This window comes from Staurois parvus, unplaced genomic scaffold, assembly GCF_062004578.1.
Source record: "Staurois parvus isolate SC_StPar_1 unplaced genomic scaffold, SC_StPar_1.0 ptg000449l, whole genome shotgun sequence".
Taxonomy (NCBI): Eukaryota; Metazoa; Chordata; class Amphibia; order Anura; family Ranidae; genus Staurois; species Staurois parvus.
The window spans coordinates 703,747-726,578 of record NW_028318245.1 but is presented as its reverse complement, the minus strand read 5'-3'; the positions used below and the strand labels follow the sequence as shown (position 1 = coordinate 726,578).

Below are 22,832 nucleotides of genomic sequence, written 5' to 3'. Positions count from 1 at the left end.
TGGGCGACCAATACTGGTAAGGTGGACCTTGTAGATTGTGTTGTTGATGGGCGACCATTACTGGTAAGGTGGACCTTGTAGATGGTGTTGTTGATGGGCGAACATTACTGGTAAGGTGGACCTTGTAGATGGTGTTGTTGATGGGTGACCATTACTGGTAAGGTGGACCTTGTAGATGGTGTTGTTGATGGGCGACCATTACTGGTAAGGTGTAACCTTGTAGATGGTGTTGTTGATGGGCGACCATTACTGGTAAGGTGTAACCTGGTAGATGGTGTTGTTGATGGGCGACCATTACTGGTAAAGTGTAACCTTGTAGATGGTGTTGTTGATGGGCGATCATTACTGCACAGCACATCAAGGACCATGACTTCCTGAGAGTAAAGCATACACTAAGGGTGGCCATGGGTGGGGAGATCAAATTCTGTAAGCAAAGGGTACGCTAGAGCTGGTAAGGTGGACCTTGTAGATGGTGTTGTTGATGGGTGAATATTACTGGTAAGGTGGACCTTGTAGATGGTGTTGTTGATGGGTGACCATTACTGGTAAGGTGTGACCTTGTAGACGGTGTTGTTGATGTGTGACCATTATTGGTAAGGTGGACCTTGTAGATGGTGTTGTTGATGGGTGACACTTACTGGTAAGGTGGACCTTGTAGATGGTGTTGTTGATGGGTGACCATTACTGGTAAGGTGAACCCTTGTAGATGGTGTTGTTGATGGGCGATCATTACTGGTAAGGTGGACCTTGTAGATGGTGTTGTTGATGGGCGACCATTACTGGTAAGGTGGACCTTGTAGATGGTGTTGTTGATGGGTGACCATTACTGGTAAGGTGGACCTTGTAGATGGTGTTGTTGATGGGCGAACATTACTGGTAAGGTGGACCTTGTAGATAGTGTTGTTCATGGGTGCCCATTACTGGTAAGGTGGACCTTGTAGATGGTGTTGTTGATGGGCGAACATTACTGGTAAGTTGGACCTTGTAGATGGTGTTGTTGATGGTCGACCGTTACTGGTAAGGTGGACCTTGCAGATGGTGTTGTTGATGGGTGACCGTTACTGGTAAGGTGGACCTTGCAGATGGTGTTGTTGATGGGTGACCGTTACTGGTAAGGTGGACCTTGCAGATGGTGTTGTTGATGGGCGACCGTTACTGGTAAGGTGGACCTTGTAGATGGTGTTGTTGATGGGCGACCGTTACTGGTAAGGTGGACCTTGTAGATGGTGTTGTTGATGGGTGACCATAACTGGTAAGGTGGACCTTGTAGATGGTGTTGTTGATGGGCGACCATTACTGGTAAGGTGTAACCTTGTAGATGGTGTTGTTGATGGGCGACCATTACTGGTAAGGTGTAACCTTGTAGATGGTGTTGTTGATGGGCGACTATTACTGGTAAGGTGTAACCTTGTGGATGGTGTTGTTGATGGGCATTCATTACTGCACAGCACATCAAGGACCATGCCTTCCTGTGAGTAAAGCATACACTAGGGGTGGCCATGGGTGGGGAGATCAAATCCTGTAAGCAAAGGGTACGCTAGAGCTGGTAAGGTGGACCTTGAAGATGGTGTTGTTGATGGGTGACCTTTACTGGTAAGGTGGACCTTGTAGATGGTGTTGTTGATGGGTGACCATTACTGGTAAGGTGGACCTTGTAGATGGTGTTGTTGATGGGTGACCATTACTGGTAAGGTGGACCTTGTAGATGGTGTTGTTGATGGGTGACCATTACTGGTAAGGTGGACCTTGTAGATGGTGTTGTTGATGGGCGACCATTACTGGTAAGGTGGACCTTGTAGATGGTGTTGTTGATGGGCGACCATTACTGGTAAGGTGGACCTTGTACATGGTGTTGTTGATGGGCTACCATTACTGGTAAGGTGGACCTTGTAGATGGTGTTGTTGATGGGCGACCATTACTGGTAAGGTGGACCTTGTAGATGGTGTTGTTGATGGGCTACCATTACTGGTAAGGTGAACCTTGTAGCTGGTGTTGTTGATGGGCGACCATTACTGGTAAGGTGGACCGTGTAGATGGTGTTGTTGATGGGCGACCAATACTGGTAAGGTGGACCTTTTAGATTGTGTTGTTGATGGGCGACCATTACTGGTAAGGTGGACCTTGTAGATGGTGTTGTTGATGGGCGAACATTACTGGTAAGGTGGACCTTGTAGATGGTGTTGTTGATGGGTGACCATTACTGGTAAGGTGGACCTTGTAGATGGTGTTGTTTATGGGCGACCATTACTGGTAAGGTGTAACCTTGTAGATGGTGTTGTTGATGGGCGACCATTACTGGTAAGGTGTAACCTGGTAGATGGTGTTGTTGATGGGCGACCATTACTGGTAAAGTGTAACCTTGTAGATGGTGTTGTTGATGGGCGATCATTACTGCACAGCACATCAAGGACCATGACTTCCTGAGAGTAAAGCATACACTAAGGGTGGCCATCGGTGGGGAGATCAAATTCTGTAAGCAAAGGGTACGCTAGAGCTGGTAAGGTGGACCTTGAAGATGGTGTTGTTGATGGGTGACCTTTACTGGTAAGGTGGACCTTGTAGATGGCGTTGTTGATGGGTGACCATTACTGGTAAGGTGGACCTTGTAGATGGTGTTGTTGATGGGTGACCATTACTGGTAAGGTGGACCTTGTAGATGGTGTTGTTGATGGGCGACCAATACTGGTAAGGTGGACCTTGTAGATTGTGTTGTTGATGGGCGACCATTACTGGTAAGGTGGACCTTGTAGATGGTGTTGTTGATGGGCGACCATTACTGGTAAGGTGGACCTTGTAGATGGTGTTGTTGATGGGTGACCATTACTGGTAAGGTGGACCTTGTAGATGGTGTTGTTGATGGGCGAACATTACTGGTAAGGTGGACCTTGTAGATAGTGTTGTTCATGGGTGCCCATTACTGGTAAGGTGGACCTTGTAGATGGTGTTGTTGATGGGCGAACATTACTGGTAAGTTGGACCTTGTAGATGGTGTTGTTGATGGTCGACCGTTACTGGTAAGGTGGACCTTGCAGATGGTGTTGTTGATGGGCGACCGTTACTGGTAAGGTGGACCTTGCAGATGGTGTTGTTGATGGGTGACCGTTACTGGTAAGGTGGACCTTGCAGATGGTGTTGTTGATGGGTGACCGTTACTGGTAAGGTGGACCTTGCAGATGGTGTTGTTGATGGGCGACCGTTACTGGTAAGGTGGACCTTGCAGATGGTGTTGTTGATGGGCGACCGTTACTGGTAAGGTGGACCTTGTAGATGGTGTTGTTGATGGGCGACCGTTACTGGTAAGGTGGACCTTGTAGATGGTGTTGTTGATGGGTGACCATAACTGGTAAGGTGGACCTTGTAGATGGTGTTGTTGATGGGCGACCATTACTGGTAAGGTGTAACCTTGTAGATGGTGTTGTTGATGGGCGACCATTACTGGTAAGGTGTAACCTTGTAGATGGTGTTCTTGATGGGCGACCATTACTGGTAAGGTGTAACCTTGTGGATGGTGTTGTTGATGGGCATTCATTACTGCACAGCACATCAAGGACCATGCCTTCCTGTGAGTAAAGCATACACTAGGGGTGGCCATGGGTGGGGAGATCAAATCCTGTAAGCAAAGGGTACGCTAGAGCTGGTAAGGTGGACCTTGAAGATGGTGTTGTTGATGGGTGACCTTTACTGGTAAGGTGGACCTTGTAGATGGTGTTGTTGATGGGTGACCATTACTGGTAAGGTGGACCTTGTAGATGGTGTTGTTGATGGGTGACCATTACTGGTAAGGTGGACCTTGTAGATGGTGTTGTTGATGGGTGACCATTACTGGTAAGGTGGACCTTGTAGATGGTGTTGTTGATGGGCGACCATTACTGGTAAGGTGGACCTTGTAGATGGTGTTGTTGATGGGCGACCATTACTGGTAAGGTGGACCTTGTACATGGTGTTGTTGATGGGCTACCATTACTGGTAAGGTGGACCTTGTAGATGGTGTTGTTGATGGGCGACCATTACTGGTAAGGTGGACCTTGTAGATGGTGTTGTTGATGGGCTACCATTACTGGTAAGGTGAACCTTGTAGCTGGTGTTGTTGATGGGCGACCATTACTGGTAAGGTGGACCTTGTAGATGGTGTTGTTGATGGGCGACCAATACTGGTAAGGTGGACCTTTTAGATTGTGTTGTTGATGGGCGACCATTACTGGTAAGGTGGACCTTGTAGATGGTGTTGTTGATGGGCGAACATTACTGGTAAGGTGGACCTTGTAGATGGTGTTGTTGATGGGTGACCATTACTGGTAAGGTGGACCTTGTAGATGGTGTTGTTGATGGGCGACCATTACTGGTAAGGTGTAACCTTGTAGATGGTGTTGTTGATGGGCGACCATTACTGGTAAGGTGTAACCTGGTAGATGGTGTTGTTGATGGGCGACCATTACTGGTAAAGTGTAACCTTGTAGATGGTGTTGTTGATGGGCGATCATTACTGCACAGCACATCAAGGACCATGACTTCCTGAGAGTAAAGCATACACTAAGGGTGGCCATGGGTGGGGAGATCAAATTCTGTAAGCAAAGGGTACGCTAGAGCTGGTAAGGTGGACCTTGTAGATGGTGTTGTTGATGGGCGAATATTACTGGTAAGGTGGACCTTGTAGATGGTGTTGTTGATGGGTGACCATTACTGGTAAGGTGTGACCTTGTAGACGGTGTTGTTGATGTGTGACCATTATTGGTAAGGTGGACCTTGTAGATGGTGTTGTTGACGGGTGACCGTTACTGGTAAGGTGGACCTTGTAGATGGTGTTGTTGATGGGTGACCATTACTGGTAAGGTGAACCCTTGTAGATGGTGTTGTTGATGGGCGATCATTACTGGTAAGGTGGACCTTGTAGATGGTGTTGTTGATGGGCGACCATTACTGGTAAGGTGGACCTTGTAGATGGTGTTGTTGATGGGCGACCATTACTGGTAAGGTGGACCTTGTAGATGGTGTTGTTGATGGGCGAACATTACTGGTAAGGTGGACCTTGTAGATAGTGTTGTTCATGGGTGCCCATTACTGGTAAGGTGGACCTTGTAGATGGTGTTGTTGATGGGCGAACATTACTGGTAAGTTGGACCTTGTAGATGGTGTTGTTGATGGTCGACCGTTACTGGTAAGGTGGACCTTGCAGATGGTGTTGTTGATGGGCGACCGTTACTGGTAAGGTGGACCTTGCAGATGGTGTTGTTGATGGGTGACCGTTACTGGTAAGGTGGACCTTGCAGATGGTGTTGTTGATGGGTGACCGTTACTGGTAAGGTGGACCTTGCAGATGGTGTTGTTGATGGGCGACCGTTACTGGTAAGGTGGACCTTGTAGATGGTGTTGTTGATGGGCGACCGTTACTGGTAAGGTAGACCTTGTAGATGGTGCTGTTGATGGGCGACAGTTACTGGTAAGGTGGACCTTGTAGATGGTGTTGTTGATGGGCGACAGTTACTGGTAAGGTGGACCTTGCAGATGGTGTTGTTGATGGGTGACCGTTCCTGGTAAGGTGGACCTTGCAGATGGTGTTGTTGATGGGCGACCGTTACTGGTAAGGTGGACCTTGCAGATGGTGTTGTTGAGGCGACCGTTACTGGTAAGGTGGACCTTGCAGATGGTGTTGTTGAGGCAACCGTTACTGGTAAGGTGGACCTTGCAGATGGTGTTGTTGATGGTCGACCGTTACTGGTAAGGTGGACCTTGCAGATGGTGTTGTTGATGGGCGACCGTTACTGGTAAGGTGGACCTTGCAGATGGTGTTGTTGATGGGTGACCGTTACTGGTAAGGTGGACCTTGCAGATGATGTTGTTGATGGGTGACCGTTACTGGTAAGGTGGACCTTGCAGATGGTGTTGTTGATGGGCGACCGTTACTGGTAAGGTGGACCTTGTAGATGGTGTTGTTGATGGGCGACCGTTACTGGTAAGGTGGACCTTGTAGATGGTGTTGTTGATGGGTGACCATAACTGGTAAGGTGGACCTTGTAGATGGTGTTGTTGATGGGCGACCATTACTGGTAAGGTGTAACCTTGTAGATGGTGTTGTTGATGGGCGACCATTACTGGTAAGGTGTAACCTTGTAGATGGTGTTCTTGATGGGCGACCATTACTGGTAAGGTGTAACCTTGTGGATGGTGTTGTTGATGGGCATTCATTACTGCACAGCACATCAAGGACCATGCCTTCCTGTGAGTAAAGCATACACTAGGGGTGGCCATGGGTGGGGAGATCAAATCCTGTAAGCAAAGGGTACGCTAGAGCTGGTAAGGTGGACCTTGAAGATGGTGTTGTTGATGGGTGACCTTTACTGGTAAGGTGGACCTTGTAGATGGTGTTGTTGATGGGTGACCATTACTGGTAAGGTGGACCTTGTAGATGGTGTTGTTGATGGGTGACCATTACTGGTAAGGTGGACCTTGTAGATGGTGTTGTTGATGGGTGACCATTACTGGTAAGGTGGACCTTGTAGATGGTGTTGTTGATGGGCGACCATTACTGGTAAGGTGGACCTTGTAGATGGTGTTGTTGATGGGCGACCATTACTGGTAAGGTGGACCTTGTACATGGTGTTGTTGATGGGCTACCATTACTGGTAAGGTGGACCTTGTAGATGGTGTTGTTGATGGGCGACCATTACTGGTAAGGTGAACCTTGTAGATGGTGTTGTTGATGGGCGACCAATACTGGTAAGGTGGACCTTGTAGATTGTGTTGTTGATGGGCGACCATTACTGGTAAGGTGGACCTTGTAGATGGTGTTCTTGATGGGCGAACATTACTGGTAAGGTGGACCTTGTAGATGGTGTTGTTGATGGGTGACCATTACTGGTAAGGTGTAACCTTGTAGATGGTGTTGTTGATGGGCGAACATTACTGGTAAGGTGGACCTTGTAGATGGTGTTGTTGATGGGCGACCATTACTGGTAAGGTATAACCTTGTAGATGGTGTTGTTGATGGGCGACCATTACTGGTAAGGTGTAACCTGGTAGATGGTGTTGTTGATGGGCGACCATTACTGGTAAAGTGTAACCTTGTAGATGGTGTTGTTGATGGGCGATCATTACTGCACAGCACATCAAGGACCATGACTTCCTGAGAGTAAAGCATACACTAAGGGTGGCCATGGGTGGGGAGATCAAATTCTGTAAGCAAAGGGTACGCTAGAGCTGGTAAGGTGGACCTTGTAGATGGTGTTGTTGATGGGCGAATATTACTGGTAAGGTGGACCTTGTAGATGGTGTTGTTGATGGGTGACCATTACTGGTAAGGTGTGACCTTGTAGACGGTGTTGTTGATGTGTGACCATTATTGGTAAGGTGGACCTTGTAGATGGTGTTGTTGACGGGTGACCGTTACTGGTAAGGTGGACCTTGTAGATGGTGTTGTTGATGGGTGACCATTACTGGTAAGGTGAACCCTTGTAGATGGTGTTGTTGATGGGCGATCATTACTGGTAAGGTGGACCTTGTAGATGGTGTTGTTGATGGGCGACCATTACTGGTAAGGTGGACCTTGTAGATGGTGTTGTTGATGGGCGACCATTACTGGTAAGGTGGACCTTGTAGATGGTGTTGTTGATGGGCGAACATTACTGGTAAGGTGGACCTTGTAGATAGTGTTGTTCATGGGTGCCCATTACTGGTAAGGTGGACCTTGTAGATGGTGTTGTTGATGGGCGAACATTACTGGTAAGTTGGACCTTGTAGATGGTGTTGTTGATGGTCGACCGTTACTGGTAAGGTGGACCTTGCAGATGGTGTTGTTGATGGGCGACCGTTACTGGTAAGGTGGACCTTGCAGATGGTGTTGTTGATGGGTGACCGTTACTGGTAAGGTGGACCTTGCAGATGGTGTTGTTGATGGGTGACCGTTACTGGTAAGGTGGACCTTGCAGATGGTGTTGTTGATGGGCGACCGTTACTGGTAAGGTGGACCTTGTAGATGGTGTTGTTGATGGGTGACCATAACTGGTAAGGTGGACCTTGTAGATGGTGTTGTTGATGGGTGACCATAACTGGTAAGGTGGACCTTGTAGATGGTGTTGTTGATGGGCGACCATTACTGGTAAGGTGTAACCTTGTAGATGGTGTTGTTGATGGGCGACCATTACTGGTAAGGTGTAACCTTGTAGATGGTGTTCTTGATGGGCGACCATTACTGGTAAGGTGTAACCTTGTGGATGGTGTTGTTGATGGGCATTCATTACTGCACAGCACATCAAGGACCATGCCTTCCTGTGAGTAAAGCATACACTAGGGGTGGCCATGGGTGGGGAGATCAAATCCTGTAAGCAAAGGGTACGCTAGAGCTGGTAAGGTGGACCTTGAAGATGGTGTTGTTGATGGGTGACCTTTACTGGTAAGGTGGACCTTGTAGATGGTGTTGTTGATGGGTGACCATTACTGGTAAGGTGGACCTTGTAGATGGTGTTGTTGATGGGTGACCATTACTGGTAAGGTGGACCTTGTAGATGGTGTTGTTGATGGGTGACCATTACTGGTAAGGTGGACCTTGTAGATGGTGTTGTTGATGGGCGACCATTACTGGTAAGGTGGACCTTGTAGATGGTGTTGTTGATGGGCGACCATTACTGGTAAGGTGGACCTTGTACATGGAGTTGTTGATGGGCTACCATTACTGGTAAGGTGGACCTTGTAGATGGTGTTGTTGATGGGCGACCATAACTGGTAAGGTGGACCTTGTAGATGGTGTTGTTGATGGGCTACCATTACTGGTAAGGTGAACCTTGTAGATGGTGTTGTTGATGGGCGACCATTACTGGTAAGGTGGACCTTGTAGATGGTGTTGTTCATGGGCGACCAATACTGGTAAGGTGGACCTTGTAGATGGTGTTGTTGATGGGCGAACATTACTGGTAAGGTGGACCTTGTAGATGGTGTTGTTGATGGGTGACCATTACTGGTAAGGTGGACCTTGTAGATAGTGTTGTTGATGGGCGACCATTACTGGTAAGGTGTAACCTTGTAGATGGTGTTGTTGATGGGCGACCATTACTGGTAAGGTGTAACCTGGTAGATGGTGTTGTTGATGGGCGACCATTACTGGTAAAGTGTAACCTTGTAGATGGTGTTGTTGATGGGCGATCATTACTGCACAGCACATCAAGGACCATGACTTCCTGAGAGTAAAGCATACACTAAGGGTGGCCATGGGTGGGGAGATCAAATTCTGTAAGCAAAGGGTACGCTAGAGCTGGTAAGGTGGACCTTGTAGATGGTGTTGTTGATGGGCGAATATTACTGGTAAGGTGGACCTTGTAGATGGTGTTGTTGATGGGTGACCATTACTGGTAAGGTGTGACCTTGTAGACGGTGTTGTTGATGTGTGACCATTATTGGTAAGGTGGACCTTGTAGACGGTGTTGTTGATGTGTGACCATTATTGGTAAGGTGGACCTTGTAGATGGTGTTGTTGACGGGTGACCGTTACTGGTAAGGTGGACCTTGTAGATGGTGTTGTTGATGGGTGACCATTACTGGTAAGGTGAACCCTTGTAGATGGTGTTGTTGATGGGCGATCATTACTGGTAAGGTGGACCTTGTAGATGGTGTTGTTGATGGGCGACCATTACTGGTAAGGTGGACCTTGTAGATGGTGTTGTTGATGGGTGACCATTACTGGTAAGGTGGACCTTGTAGATGGTGTTGTTGATGGGCGAACATTACTGGTAAGGTGGACCTTGTAGATAGTGTTGTTCATGGGTGCCCATTACTGGTAAGGTGGACCTTGTAGATGGTGTTGTTGATGGGCGAACATTACTGGTAAGTTGGACCTTGTAGATGGTGTTGTTGATGGTCGACCGTTACTGGTAAGGTGGACCTTGCAGATGGTGTTGTTGATGGGCGACCGTTACTGGTAAGGTGGACCTTGCAGATGGTGTTGTTGATGGGTGACCGTTACTGGTAAGGTGGACCTTGCAGATGGTGTTGTTGATGGGTGACCGTTACTGGTAAGGTGGACCTTGCAGATGGTGTTGTTGATGGGCAACCGTTACTGGTAAGGTGGACCTTGTAGATGGTGTTGTTGATGGGGGACCGTTACTGGTAAGGTGGACCTTGTAGATGGTGTTGTTGATGGGTGACCATAACTGGTAAGGTGGACCTTGTAGATGGTGTTGTTGATGGGCGACCATTACTGGTAAGGTGTAACCTTGTAGATGGTGTTGTTGATGGGCGACCATTACTGGTAAGGTATAACCTTGTAGATGGTGTTGTTGATGGGCGACCATAACTGGTAAGGTGTAACCTTGTGGATGGTGTTGTTGATGGGCATTCATTACTGCACAGCACATCAAGGACCATGCCTTCCTGTGAGTAAAGCATACACTAGGGGTGGCCATGGGTGGGGAGATCAAATCCTGTAAGCAAAGGGTACGCTAGAGCTGGTAAGGTGGACCTTGAAGATGGTGTTGTTGATGGGTGACCTTTACTGGTAAGGTGGACCTTGTAGATGGTGTTGTTGATGGGTGACCATTACTGGTAAGGTGGACCTTGTAGACGGTGTTGTTGATGTGTGACCATTATTGGTAAGGTGGACCTTGTAGATGGTGTTGTTGACGGGTGACCGTTACTGGTAAGGTGGACCTTGTAGATGGTGTTGTTGATGGGTGACCATTACTGGTAAGGTGAACCCTTGTAGATGGTGTTGTTGATGGGCGATCATTACTGGTAAGGTGGACCTTGTAGATGGTGTTGTTGATGGGCGACCATTACTGGTAAGGTGGACCTTGTAGATGGTGTTGTTGATGGGCGACCATTACTGGTAAGGTGGACATTGTAGATGGTGTTGTTGATGGGCGAACATTACTGGTAAGGTGGACCTTGTAGATAGTGTTGTTCATGGGTGCCCATTACTGGTAAGGTGGACCTTGTAGATGGTGTTGTTGATGGGCGAACATTACTGGTAAGTTGGACCTTGTAGATGGTGTTGTTGATGGTCGACCGTTACTGGTAAGGTGGACCTTGCAGATGGTGTTGTTGATGGGCGACCGTTACTGGTAAGGTGGACCTTGCAGATGGTGTTGTTGATGGGTGACCGTTACTGGTAAGGTGGACCTTGCAGATGGTGTTGTTGATGGGTGACCGTTACTGGTAAGGTGGACCTTGCAGATGGTGTTGTTGATGGGCGACCGTTACTGGTAAGGTGGACCTTGTAGATGGTGTTGTTGATGGGTGACCATAACTGGTAAGGTGGACCTTGTAGATGGTGTTGTTGATGGGCGACCATTACTGGTAAGGTGTAACCTTGTAGATGGTGTTCTTGATGGGCGACCATTACTGGTAAGGTGTAACCTTGTGGATGGTGTTGTTGATGGGCATTCATTACTGCACAGCACATCAAGGACCATGCCTTCCTGTGAGTAAAGCATACACTAGGGGTGGCCATGGGTGGGGAGATCAAATCCTGTAAGCAAAGGGTACGCTAGAGCTGGTAAGGTGGACCTTGAAGATGGTGTTGTTGATGGGTGACCTTTACTGGTAAGGTGGACCTTGTAGATGGTGTTGTTGATGGGTGACCATTACTGGTAAGGTGGACCTTGTAGATGGTGTTGTTGATGGGTGACCATTACTGGTAAGGTGGACCTTGTAGATGGTGTTGTTGATGGGTGACCATTACTGGTAAGGTGGACCTTGTAGATGGTGTTGTTGATGGGCGACCATTACTGGTAAGGTGGACCTTGTAGATGGTGTTGTTGATGGGCGACCATTACTGGTAAGGTTGACCTTGTACATGGAGTTGTTGATGGGCTACCATTACTGGTAAGGTGGACCTTGTAGATGGTGTTGTTGATGGGCGACCATAACTGGTAAGGTGGACCTTGTAGATGGTGTTGTTGATGGGCTACCATTACTGGTAAGGTGAACCTTGTAGATGGTGTTGTTGATGGGCGACCATTACTGGTAAGGTGGACCTTGTAGATGGTGTTGTTCATGGGCGACCAATACTGGTAAGGTGGACCTTGTAGATGGTGTTGTTGATGGGCGACCATTACTGGTAAGGTGGACCTTGTAGATGGTGTTGTTGATGGGCGAACATTACTGGTAAGGTGGACCTTGTAGATGGTGTTGTTGATGGGTGACCATTACTGGTAAGGTGGACCTTGTAGATAGTGTTGTTGATGGGCGACCATTACTGGTAAGGTGTAACCTTGTAGATGGTGTTGTTGATGGGCGACCATTACTGGTAAGGTGTAACCTGGTAGATGGTGTTGTTGATGGGCGACCATTACTGGTAAAGTGTAACCTTGTAGATGGTGTTGTTGATGGGCGATCATTACTGCACAGCACATCAAGGACCATGACTTCCTGAGAGTAAAGCATACACTAAGGGTGGCCATGGGTGGGGAGATCAAATTCTGTAAGCAAAGGGTATGCTAGAGCTGGTAAGGTGGACCTTGTAGATGGTGTTGTTGATGGGCGAATATTACTGGTAAGGTGGACCTTGTAGATGGTGTTGTTGATGGGTGACCATTACTGGTAAGGTGTGACCTTGTAGACGGTGTTGTTGGTGTGTGACCATTATTGGTAAGGTGGACCTTGTAGATGGTGTTGTTGACGGGTGACCGTTACTGGTAAGGTGGACCTTGTAGATGGTGTTGTTGATGGGTGACCATTACTGGTAAGGTGAACCCTTGTAGATGGTGTTGTTGATGGGCGATCATTACTGGTAAGGTGGACCTTGTAGATGGTGTTGTTGATGGGCGACCATTACTGGTAAGGTGGACCTTGTAGATGGTGTTGTTGATGGGTGACCATTACTGGTAAGGTGGACCTTGTAGATGGTGTTGTTGATGGGCGAACATTACTGGTAAGGTGGACCTTGTAGATAGTGTTGTTCATGGGTGCCCATTACTGGTAAGGTGGACCTTGTAGATGGTGTTGTTGATGGGCGAACATTACTGGTAAGTTGGACCTTGTAGATGGTGTTGTTGATGGTCGACCGTTACTGGTAAGGTGGACCTTGCAGATGGTGTTGTTGATGGGCGACCGTTACTGGTAAGGTGGACCTTGCAGATGGTGTTGTTGATGGGTGACCGTTACTGGTAAGGTGGACCTTGCAGATGGTGTTGTTGATGGGTGACCGTTACTGGTAAGGTGGACCTTGCAGATGGTGTTGTTGATGGGCAACCGTTACTGGTAAGGTGGACCTTGTAGATGGTGTTGTTGATGGGGGACCGTTACTGGTAAGGTGGACCTTGTAGATGGTGTTGTTGATGGGTGACCATAACTGGTAAGGTGGACCTTGTAGATGGTGTTGTTGATGGGCGACCATTACTGGTAAGGTGTAACCTTGTAGATGGTGTTGTTGATGGGCGACCATTACTGGTAAGGTATAACCTTGTAGATGGTGTTGTTGATGGGCGACCATAACTGGTAAGGTGTAACCTTGTGGATGGTGTTGTTGATGGGCATTCATTACTGCACAGCACATCAAGGACCATGCCTTCCTGTGAGTAAAGCATACACTAGGGGTGGCCATGGGTGGGGAGATCAAATCCTGTAAGCAAAGGGTACGCTAGAGCTGGTAAGGTGGACCTTGAAGATGGTGTTGTTGATGGGTGACCTTTACTGGTAAGGTGGACCTTGTAGATGGTGTTGTTGATGGGTGACCATTACTGGTAAGGTGGACCTTGTAGATGGTGTTGTTGATGGGTGACCATTACTGGTAAGGTGGACCTTGTAGATGGTGTTGTTGATGGGTGACCATTACTGGTAAGGTGGACCTTGTAGATGGTGTTGTTGATGGGTGACCATTACTGGTAAGGTGGACCTTGTAGATGGTGTTGTTGATGGGCGACCATTACTGGTAAGGTGGACCTTGTAGATGGTGTTGTTGATGGGCGACCATTACTGGTAAGGTGGACCTTGTACTTGGTGTTGTTGATGGGCTACCATTACTGGTAAGGTGGACCTTGTAGATGGTGTTGTTGATGGGCGACCATTACTGGTAAGGTGGACCTTGTAGATGGTGTTGTTGATGGGCTACCATTACTGGTAAGGTGAACCTTGTAGATGGTGTTGTTGATGGGCGACCATTACTGGTAAGGTGGACCTTGTAGATGGTGTTGTTGATGGGCGACCAATACTGGTAAGGTGGACCTTGTAGATTGTGTTGTTGATGGGCGACCATTACTGGTAAGGTGGACCTTGTAGATGGTGTTGTTGATGGGCGAACATTACTGGTAAGGTGGACCTTGTAGATGGTGTTGTTGATGGGTGACCATTACTGGTAAGGTGGACCTTGTAGATGGTGTTGTTGATGGGCGACCATTACTGGTAAGGTGTAACCTTGTAGATGGTGTTGTTGATGGGCGACCATTACTGGTAAGGTGTAACCTGGTAGATGGTGTTGTTGATGGGCGACCATTACTGGTAAAGTGTAACCTTGTAGATGGTGTTGTTGATGGGCGATCATTACTGCACAGCACATCAAGGACCATGACTTCCTGAGAGTAAAGCATACACTAAGGGTGGCCATGGGTGGGGAGATCAAATTCTGTAAGCAAAGGGTACGCTAGAGCTGGTAAGGTGGACCTTGTAGATGGTGTTGTTGATGGGTGAATATTACTGGTAAGGTGGACCTTGTAGATGGTGTTGTTGATGGGTGACCATTACTGGTAAGGTGTGACCTTGTAGACGGTGTTGTTGATGTGTGACCATTATTGGTAAGGTGGACCTTGTAGATGGTGTTGTTGATGGGTGACACTTACTGGTAAGGTGGACCTTGTAGATGGTGTTGTTGATGGGTGACCATTACTGGTAAGGTGAACCCTTGTAGATGGTGTTGTTGATGGGCGATCATTACTGGTAAGGTGGACCTTGTAGATGGTGTTGTTGATGGGCGACCATTACTGGTAAGGTGGACCTTGTAGATGGTGTTGTTGATGGGTGACCATTACTGGTAAGGTGGACCTTGTAGATGGTGTTGTTGATGGGCGAACATTACTGGTAAGGTGGACCTTGTAGATAGTGTTGTTCATGGGTGCCCATTACTGGTAAGGTGGACCTTGTAGATGGTGTTGTTGATGGGCGAACATTACTGGTAAGTTGGACCTTGTAGATGGTGTTGTTGATGGTCGACCGTTACTGGTAAGGTGGACCTTGCAGATGGTGTTGTTGATGGGCGACCGTTACTGGTAAGGTGGACCTTGCAGATGGTGTTGTTGATGGGTGACCGTTACTGGTAAGGTGGACCTTGCAGATGGTGTTGTTGATGGGTGACCGTTACTGGTAAGGTGGACCTTGCAGATGGTGTTGTTGATGGGCGACCGTTACTGGTAAGGTGGACCTTGTAGATGGTGTTGTTGATGGGCGACCGTTACTGGTAAGGTGGACCTTGTAGATGGTGTTGTTGATGGGTGACCATAACTGGTAAGGTGGACCTTGTAGATGGTGTTGTTGATGGGCGACCATTACTGGTAAGGTGTAACCTTGTAGATGGTGTTGTTGATGGGCGACCATTACTGGTAAGGTGTAACCTTGTAGATGGTGTTGTTGATGGGCGACTATTACTGGTAAGGTGTAACCTTGTGGATGGTGTTGTTGATGGGCATTCATTACTGCACAGCACATCAAGGACCATGCCTTCCTGTGAGTAAAGCATACACTAGGGGTGGCCATGGGTGGGGAGATCAAATCCTGTAAGCAAAGGGTACGCTAGAGCTGGTAAGGTGGACCTTGAAGATGGTGTTGTTGATGGGTGACCTTTACTGGTAAGGTGGACCTTGTAGATGGTGTTGTTGATGGGTGACCATTACTGGTAAGGTGGACCTTGTAGATGGTGTTGTTGATGGGTGACCATTACTGGTAAGGTGGACCTTGTAGATGGTGTTGTTGATGGGTGACCATTACTGGTAAGGTGGACCTTGTAGATGGTGTTGTTGATGGGCGACCATTACTGGTAAGGTGGACCTTGTAGATGGTGTTGTTGATGGGCGACCATTACTGGTAAGGTGGACCTTGTACATGGTGTTGTTGATGGGCTACCATTACTGGTAAGGTGGACCTTGTAGATGGTGTTGTTGATGGGCGACCATTACTGGTAAGGTGGACCTTGTAGATGGTGTTGTTGATGGGCTACCATTACTGGTAAGGTGAACCTTGTAGCTGGTGTTGTTGATGGGCGACCATTACTGGTAAGGTGGACCGTGTAGATGGTGTTGTTGATGGGCGACCAATACTGGTAAGGTGGACCTTTTAGATTGTGTTGTTGATGGGCGACCATTACTGGTAAGGTGGACCTTGTAGATGGTGTTGTTGATGGGCGAACATTACTGGTAAGGTGGACCTTGTAGATGGTGTTGTTGATGGGTGACCATTACTGGTAAGGTGGACCTTGTAGATGGTGTTGTTTATGGGCGACCATTACTGGTAAGGTGTAACCTTGTAGATGGTGTTGTTGATGGGCGACCATTACTGGTAAGGTGTAACCTGGTAGATGGTGTTGTTGATGGGCGACCATTACTGGTAAAGTGTAACCTTGTAGATGGTGTTGTTGATGGGCGATCATTACTGCACAGCACATCAAGGACCATGACTTCCTGAGAGTAAAGCATACACTAAGGGTGGCCATCGGTGGGGAGATCAAATTCTGTAAGCAAAGGGTACGCTAGAGCTGGTAAGGTGGACCTTGAAGATGGTGTTGTTGATGGGTGACCTTTACTGGTAAGGTGGACCTTGTAGATGGCGTTGTTGATGGGTGACCATTACTGGTAAGGTGGACCTTGTAGATGGTGTTGTTGATGGGTGACCATTACTGGTAAGGTGGACCTTGTAGATGGTGTTGTTGATGGGCGACCAATACTGGTAAGGTGGACCTTGTAGATTGTGTTGTTGATGGGCGACCATTACTGGTAAGGTGGACCTTGTAGATGGTGTTGTTGATGGGCGACCATTACTGGTAAGGTGGACCTTGTAGATGGTGTTGTTGATGGGTGACCATTACTGGTAAGGTGGACCTTGTAGATGGTGTTGTTGATGGGCGAACATTACTGGTAAGGTGGACCTTGTAGATAGTGTTGTTCATGGGTGCCCATTACTGGTAAGGTGGACCTTGTAGATGGTGTTGTTGATGGGCGAACATTACTGGTAAGTTGGACCTTGTAGATGGTGTTGTTGATGGTCGACCGTTACTGGTAAGGTGGACCTTGCAGATGGTGTTGTTGATGGGCGACCGTTACTGGTAAGGTGGACCTTGCAGATGGTGTTGTTGATGGGTGACCGTTACTGGTAAGGTGGACCTTGCAGATGGTGTTGTTGATGGGTGACCGTTACTGGTAAGGTGGACCTTGCAGATGGTGTTGTTGATGGGCGACCGTTACTGGTAAGGTGGACCTTGCAGATGGTGTTGTTGATGGGCGACCGTTACTGGTAAGGTGGACCTTGTAGATGGTGTTGTTGATGGGCGACCGTTACTGGTAAGGTGGACCTTGTAGATGGTGTTGTTGATGGGTGACCATAACTGGTAAGGTGGACCTTGTAGATGGTGTTGTTGATGGGCGACCATTACTGGTAAGGTGTAACCTTGTAGATGGTGTTGTTGATGGGCGACCATTACTGGTAAGGTGTAACCTTGTAGATGGTGTTCTTGATGGGCGACCATTACTGGTAAGGTGTAACCTTGTGGATGGTGTTGTTGATGGGCATTCATTACTGCACAGCACATCAAGGACCATGCCTTCCTGTGAGTAAAGCATACACTAGGGGTGGCCATGGGTGGGGAGATCAAATCCTGTAAGCAAAGGGTACGCTAGAGCTGGTAAGGTGGACCTTGAAGATGGTGTTGTTGATGGGTGACCTTTACTGGTAAGGTGGACCTTGTAGATGGTGTTGTTGATGGGTGACCATTACTGGTAAGGTGGACCTTGTAGATGGTGTTGTTGATGGGTGACCATTACTGGTAAGGTGGACCTTGTAGATGGTGTTGTTGATGGGTGACCATTACTGGTAAGGTGGACCTTGTAGATGGTGTTGTTGATGGGCGACCATTACTGGTAAGGTGGACCTTGTAGATGGTGTTGTTGATGGGCGACCATTACTGGTAAGGTGGACCTTGTACATGGTGTTGTTGATGGGCTACCATTACTGGTAAGGTGGACCTTGTAGATGGTGTTGTTGATGGGCGACCATTACTGGTAAGGTGGACCTTGTAGATGGTGTTGTTGATGGGCTACCATTACTGGTAAGGTGAACCTTGTAGCTGGTGTTGTTGATGGGCGACCATTACTGGTAAGGTGGACCTTGTAGATGGTGTTGTTGATGGGCGACCAATACTGGTAAGGTGGACCTTTTAGATTGTGTTGTTGATGGGCGACCATTACTGGTAAGGTGGACCTTGTAGATGGTGTTGTTGATGGGCGAACATTACTGGTAAGGTGGACCTTGTAGATGGTGTTGTTGATGGGTGACCATTACTGGTAAGGTGGACCTTGTAGATGGTGTTGTTGATGGGCGACCATTACTGGTAAGGTGTAACCTTGTAGATGGTGTTGTTGATGGGCGACCATTACTGGTAAGGTGTAACCTGGTAGATGGTGTTGTTGATGGGCGACCATTACTGGTAAAGTGTAACCTTGTAGATGGTGTTGTTGATGGGCGATCATTACTGCACAGCACATCAAGGACCATGACTTCCTGAGAGTAAAGCATACACTAAGGGTGGCCATGGGTGGGGAGATCAAATTCTGTAAGCAAAGGGTACGCTAGAGCTGGTAAGGTGGACCTTGTAGATGGTGTTGTTGATGGGCGAATATTACTGGTAAGGTGGACCTTGTAGATGGTGTTGTTGATGGGTGACCATTACTGGTAAGGTGGACCTTGTAGATGGTGTTGTTGATGGTTGACCATTACTGGTAAGTTGGACCTTGTAGATGGTGTTGTTGATGGGCGACCAATACTGGTAAGGTGGACCTTGTAGATTGTGTTGTTGATGGGCGACCATTACTGGTAAGGTGGACCTTGTAGATGGTGTTGTTGACGGGCGAACATTACTGGTAAGGTGGACCTTGTAGATGGTGTTGTTGATGGGTGACCATTACTGGTAAGGTGGACCTTGTAGATGGTGTTGTTGATGGGCGACCATTACTGGTAAGGTGTAACCTTGTAGATGGTGTTGTTGATGGGCGACCATTACTGGTAAGGTGTAACCTGGTAGATGGTGTTGTTGATGGGCGACCATTACTGGTAAAGTGTAACCTTGTAGATGGTGTTGTTGATGGGCGATCATTACTGCACAGCACATCAAGCACCATGACTTCCTGAGAGTAAAGCATACACTAAGGGTGGCCATGGGTGGGGAGATCAAATTCTGTAAGCAAAGGGTACGCTAGAGCTGGTAAGGTGGACCTTGTAGATGGTGTTGTTGATGGGCGAATATTACTGGTAAGGTGGACCTTGTAGATGGTGTTGTTGATGGGTGACCATTACTGGTAAGGTGTGACCTTGTAGACGGTGTTGTTGATGTGTGACCATTATTGGTAAGGTGGACCTTGTAGATGGTGTTGTTGATGGGTGACCATTACTGGTAAGGTGGACCTTGTAGATGGAGTTGTTGATTGGCGACCATTACTGGTAAGGTGGACCTTGTAGATGGAGTTGTTGATTGGCGATCATTACTGGTAAGGTGTGACCTTGTAGACGGTCACACCTTGCCAGCAATGGTCACCCATCAACAGCACCATTTTTTCAAAACCATTTTGGACACCTGACTCTCCATACACCTACCAGAGATGTCTACCTGAGCATAAACAAAAAATGGTGGGAAGGCATGAGTGAAATGGTTCATGAAGATGGTCCAACCACGGTTGGGCAGCTTCATGGATTACAGCTGCTTTGGAATGTCAGCTGACCTTGGAGCACCCAAACAATGCCAAAGAGAGCTTGAGCTGGTAGGCAAGGCCAGTGGCTGTCTCTGTTACGGCCCTCTTGTCACCAGTTTAGAAGTGGCCACCTGCTGTGTCCTCTTTTTTAGAAGCTGCTCCCAGGCTCCTCATCTCTGCCCGCCCCTGCTACATGTTTGGAGAGTAAGATGGGATAGCTCATTGAAAGATATGCACAGCACATCAAGGACTATGCCTTCCTGTGAGTAAGGCATACACTAGGGGTGGCCATGGGTGGGAAGACCAAATCCTGTAAGCAAAGGGTACGCTAGAGTTGGCCAATGGGTGAGGAGACCTGAGACATTCCCAAGTTGATGTTACAAAAAGAGAAGGAATTTTATACAGAATACTCCCAGGTGTATATACCTTAATGAGATTATTGTGTTCTCCATGGTCTGCTCAACTGCTGTCCCTGATTTCTTGGGAACCAAAGGCCAAAATGAACCGCCGATTCCACCTATCAACAATGTAACTCTCTGTATTAAAGTATATGGTCATCCCGTATTTTTTCTGTTTTCCCTTCTCTGTTATTTCGTTGTCCTAATTTTCAGGAATTAATTACTCTCCTACCCATTTCCTAGGTCTAAAGGTGTTACGGTGGAGGTCCCAGCCTGAAGATGGATGAAAAGAGGAGTGAGATGACTGAGAGGATATTAAACCTCACCCTGGAGATCATCTACCTGCTGACCGGAGAGGTGAGGAGCATTCTGGGAGGTCACATGACATCACTCTCATCTCTTTTAATAAAACACAGACCTGACCGGAGAGGTGAGGAGGATTCTGGGAGGTCACATGACATCACTCATCCCTATTAATAAAACACAGACCTGACCGGAGAGGTGAGGAGGATTCTAGGATGTCACTTGACATCACTCGCGGCTCTTTTATTTCTCATTTTAGAACCCATCTGGGAAGTCTGATAACCATATGACCATCACGTTGCCTCCACCTCATTCCCTGACACCCAAGAGAGACAACGACAAGAAGATTCTGGAAGTCACCAACAAAATTATTGAGCTGCTGACAGGAGAGGTGAGCGGTGCCGGGAATTCTGGGACATTCTCCAGTAACAGACAAGGGATGTGTCTGGATGGTGACTGTATCATTGTGTGTGTCAGGTTCCTATAAGGTGTCAGGATGTCACTGTCTATTTCTCCATGGAGGAGTGGGAGTATTTAGAAGGACACAAGGATCTCTACAAGGACGTCATGATGGAGGACCACCGGACCACCACATCTCCAGGTAAGAAGAAAAGCCCCCGGTCTGTAAAGGGTATGTTTGTATTTCAAAGACTTGATCATAATGTTTCACCTTTACCAGATTTACCTCAAGGTGCTTCAGTAGAATTTGCAGTCCATGTTGAGGAGGAACCTGAGGAGCATCTACAACACCTGGACATCTCCACCCTGACACAACAGGAGCAGTACACAGTTACTCATATTAAAGAGGAGCCTCTCTCAGAAGAAGATCTATCACATACTGAAATGTATACACCTTCGGAATATGGCCATCTCCATATTAAAGAGGAGCCCATCTCATGGGAGCAAATGAATGCCTCACACCCAAGCATATACACACCTCTGGACCTTTCTCAGTACATGGCACCCCCGAGGATTAAAGAGGAACCACTCTCCAGAGCGAAAAGCTCCATGAATGCTGTCTCTGCAGAGACCCAGTATTCTCAGAGCCGCCAGGCATACATTAGGGCCAGGCCGCACTTCTGCTTCTTCTGCCAGAAAAATTTTGGTAGCGGCCCAGAACTCCTCCGGCACCAAGCCATCCACAAAGGCATGCGCTCCTTCCTGTGCTCTCAGTGCGGAGAGAGCTTCCCCACCAGCTCCCTTCTCTCCGTCCATCACAGACTGCACAAAGGGATGCAAGTCTACCCTTGCAGCGAATGCGGCAAATGCTTTAGCTGTAGCGCCCACCTTACCCTTCACCAGAGGGTCCACACAGGGGAGCGTCCATTCTCCTGCCCGGACTGCGGTAAACGGTTCAACCGCAACGCCCACCTCACGGTGCACCGGCGCATTCACACCGGGGAGAGACCTTACTCTTGCTCCTTCTGCGGCAAGAGCTTCAACTGCAGCGCCAGCCTCATCGTCCACCGCCGGATCCACACAGGAGAAAAGCCCTACCCATGCTCTGAATGCGGTAAACCCTTCTCTACGAACTCTGACCGAATGAAGCACCAAAGGACACATGGCGGCTCTCGGCCCTTCTCCTGCCCGGACTGCAGCCAGAGGTTCACTTGTAGGCCAGATCTCCTTAAACATCAGAAGGTCCATGCCGCGGAGAAGCCGTACTGCTGCTCTGTGTGCGGGAAACGGTTCGCTCAGAAGGCTTTGCTGATGCTGCATTATCGGACACATACGGACTAGGGGGCGGGGAGGGTCATGTAAATAAAAAAAAAAAATGTAAAAGAAAATAAAATGGGGTATTCATTGTGTTCTTCATCCATGTGAAGACCACACTTAAAGGGGAAGTGGGGATTATCTCGTTCCCAGGGTGGAGATGCTAGGTGCATCCTGTTGGGTTCTCAGTTAGCACTTAGAAGTGTGAGTGTGCAAAACAGCGCGTAGCAAACCAAAAGTAACGCACAGGTGGTACCTGACATGCCGGTGGTACCGTCCAACGAAAAAACCCTTCATATTGCGTCAGAAATGAGACAGGAGGCAGGAGGGCTGCAGGAGACCGGCAAGGAGGAGGACTGAGGCAGAAGGCATGGATGGATGTATTGATGGGGTGGTGGAATGCTCTTTCTACCTATAGCTAAAAGTTGGTACCCATACACCTCTCAGTCGTAGTAAGGTCCTCCAAATGGAAGACTATGAAGGTCTGCAATGGGGTGAGTCTACACGTTTTGAAAGAAGGTGAGTGCTGGATATATCTGGGGAGGTTTAGTG

General features: G+C 48.0%; 2 protein-coding genes across 3 annotated transcripts in view; one reads left to right on the top strand and one right to left on the bottom strand.

Moving 5' to 3' along the window:
- The window catches only part of LOC149453214 (uncharacterized), a 38,378-nt gene extending 16,007 nt beyond the window's left edge, over positions 1-22,371 (top strand). The window contains exons 2-5 of one of the 2 annotated variants that reach the window (XM_089688490.1): positions 20,508-20,621; positions 20,827-20,958; positions 21,045-21,168; positions 21,247-22,371. In XM_089688490.1, the coding sequence (XP_089544616.1) occupies positions 20,544-20,621; positions 20,827-20,958; positions 21,045-21,168; positions 21,247-22,307 (1,395 nt within the window). In that variant the 5' untranslated portion in view covers positions 20,508-20,543 and the 3' untranslated portion in view covers positions 22,308-22,371. Of the gene's footprint in view, positions 1-20,507; positions 20,695-20,826; positions 20,959-21,044; positions 21,169-21,246 lie in introns of those variants that run through there. The other variant, XM_089688491.1, reaches the window with a different exon arrangement.
- The window catches only part of LOC149453203 (uncharacterized), a 301,843-nt gene that overhangs the window by 56,113 nt on the left and 222,898 nt on the right, over positions 1-22,832 (bottom strand). The gene's annotated exons all lie outside the window — the stretch shown is intronic.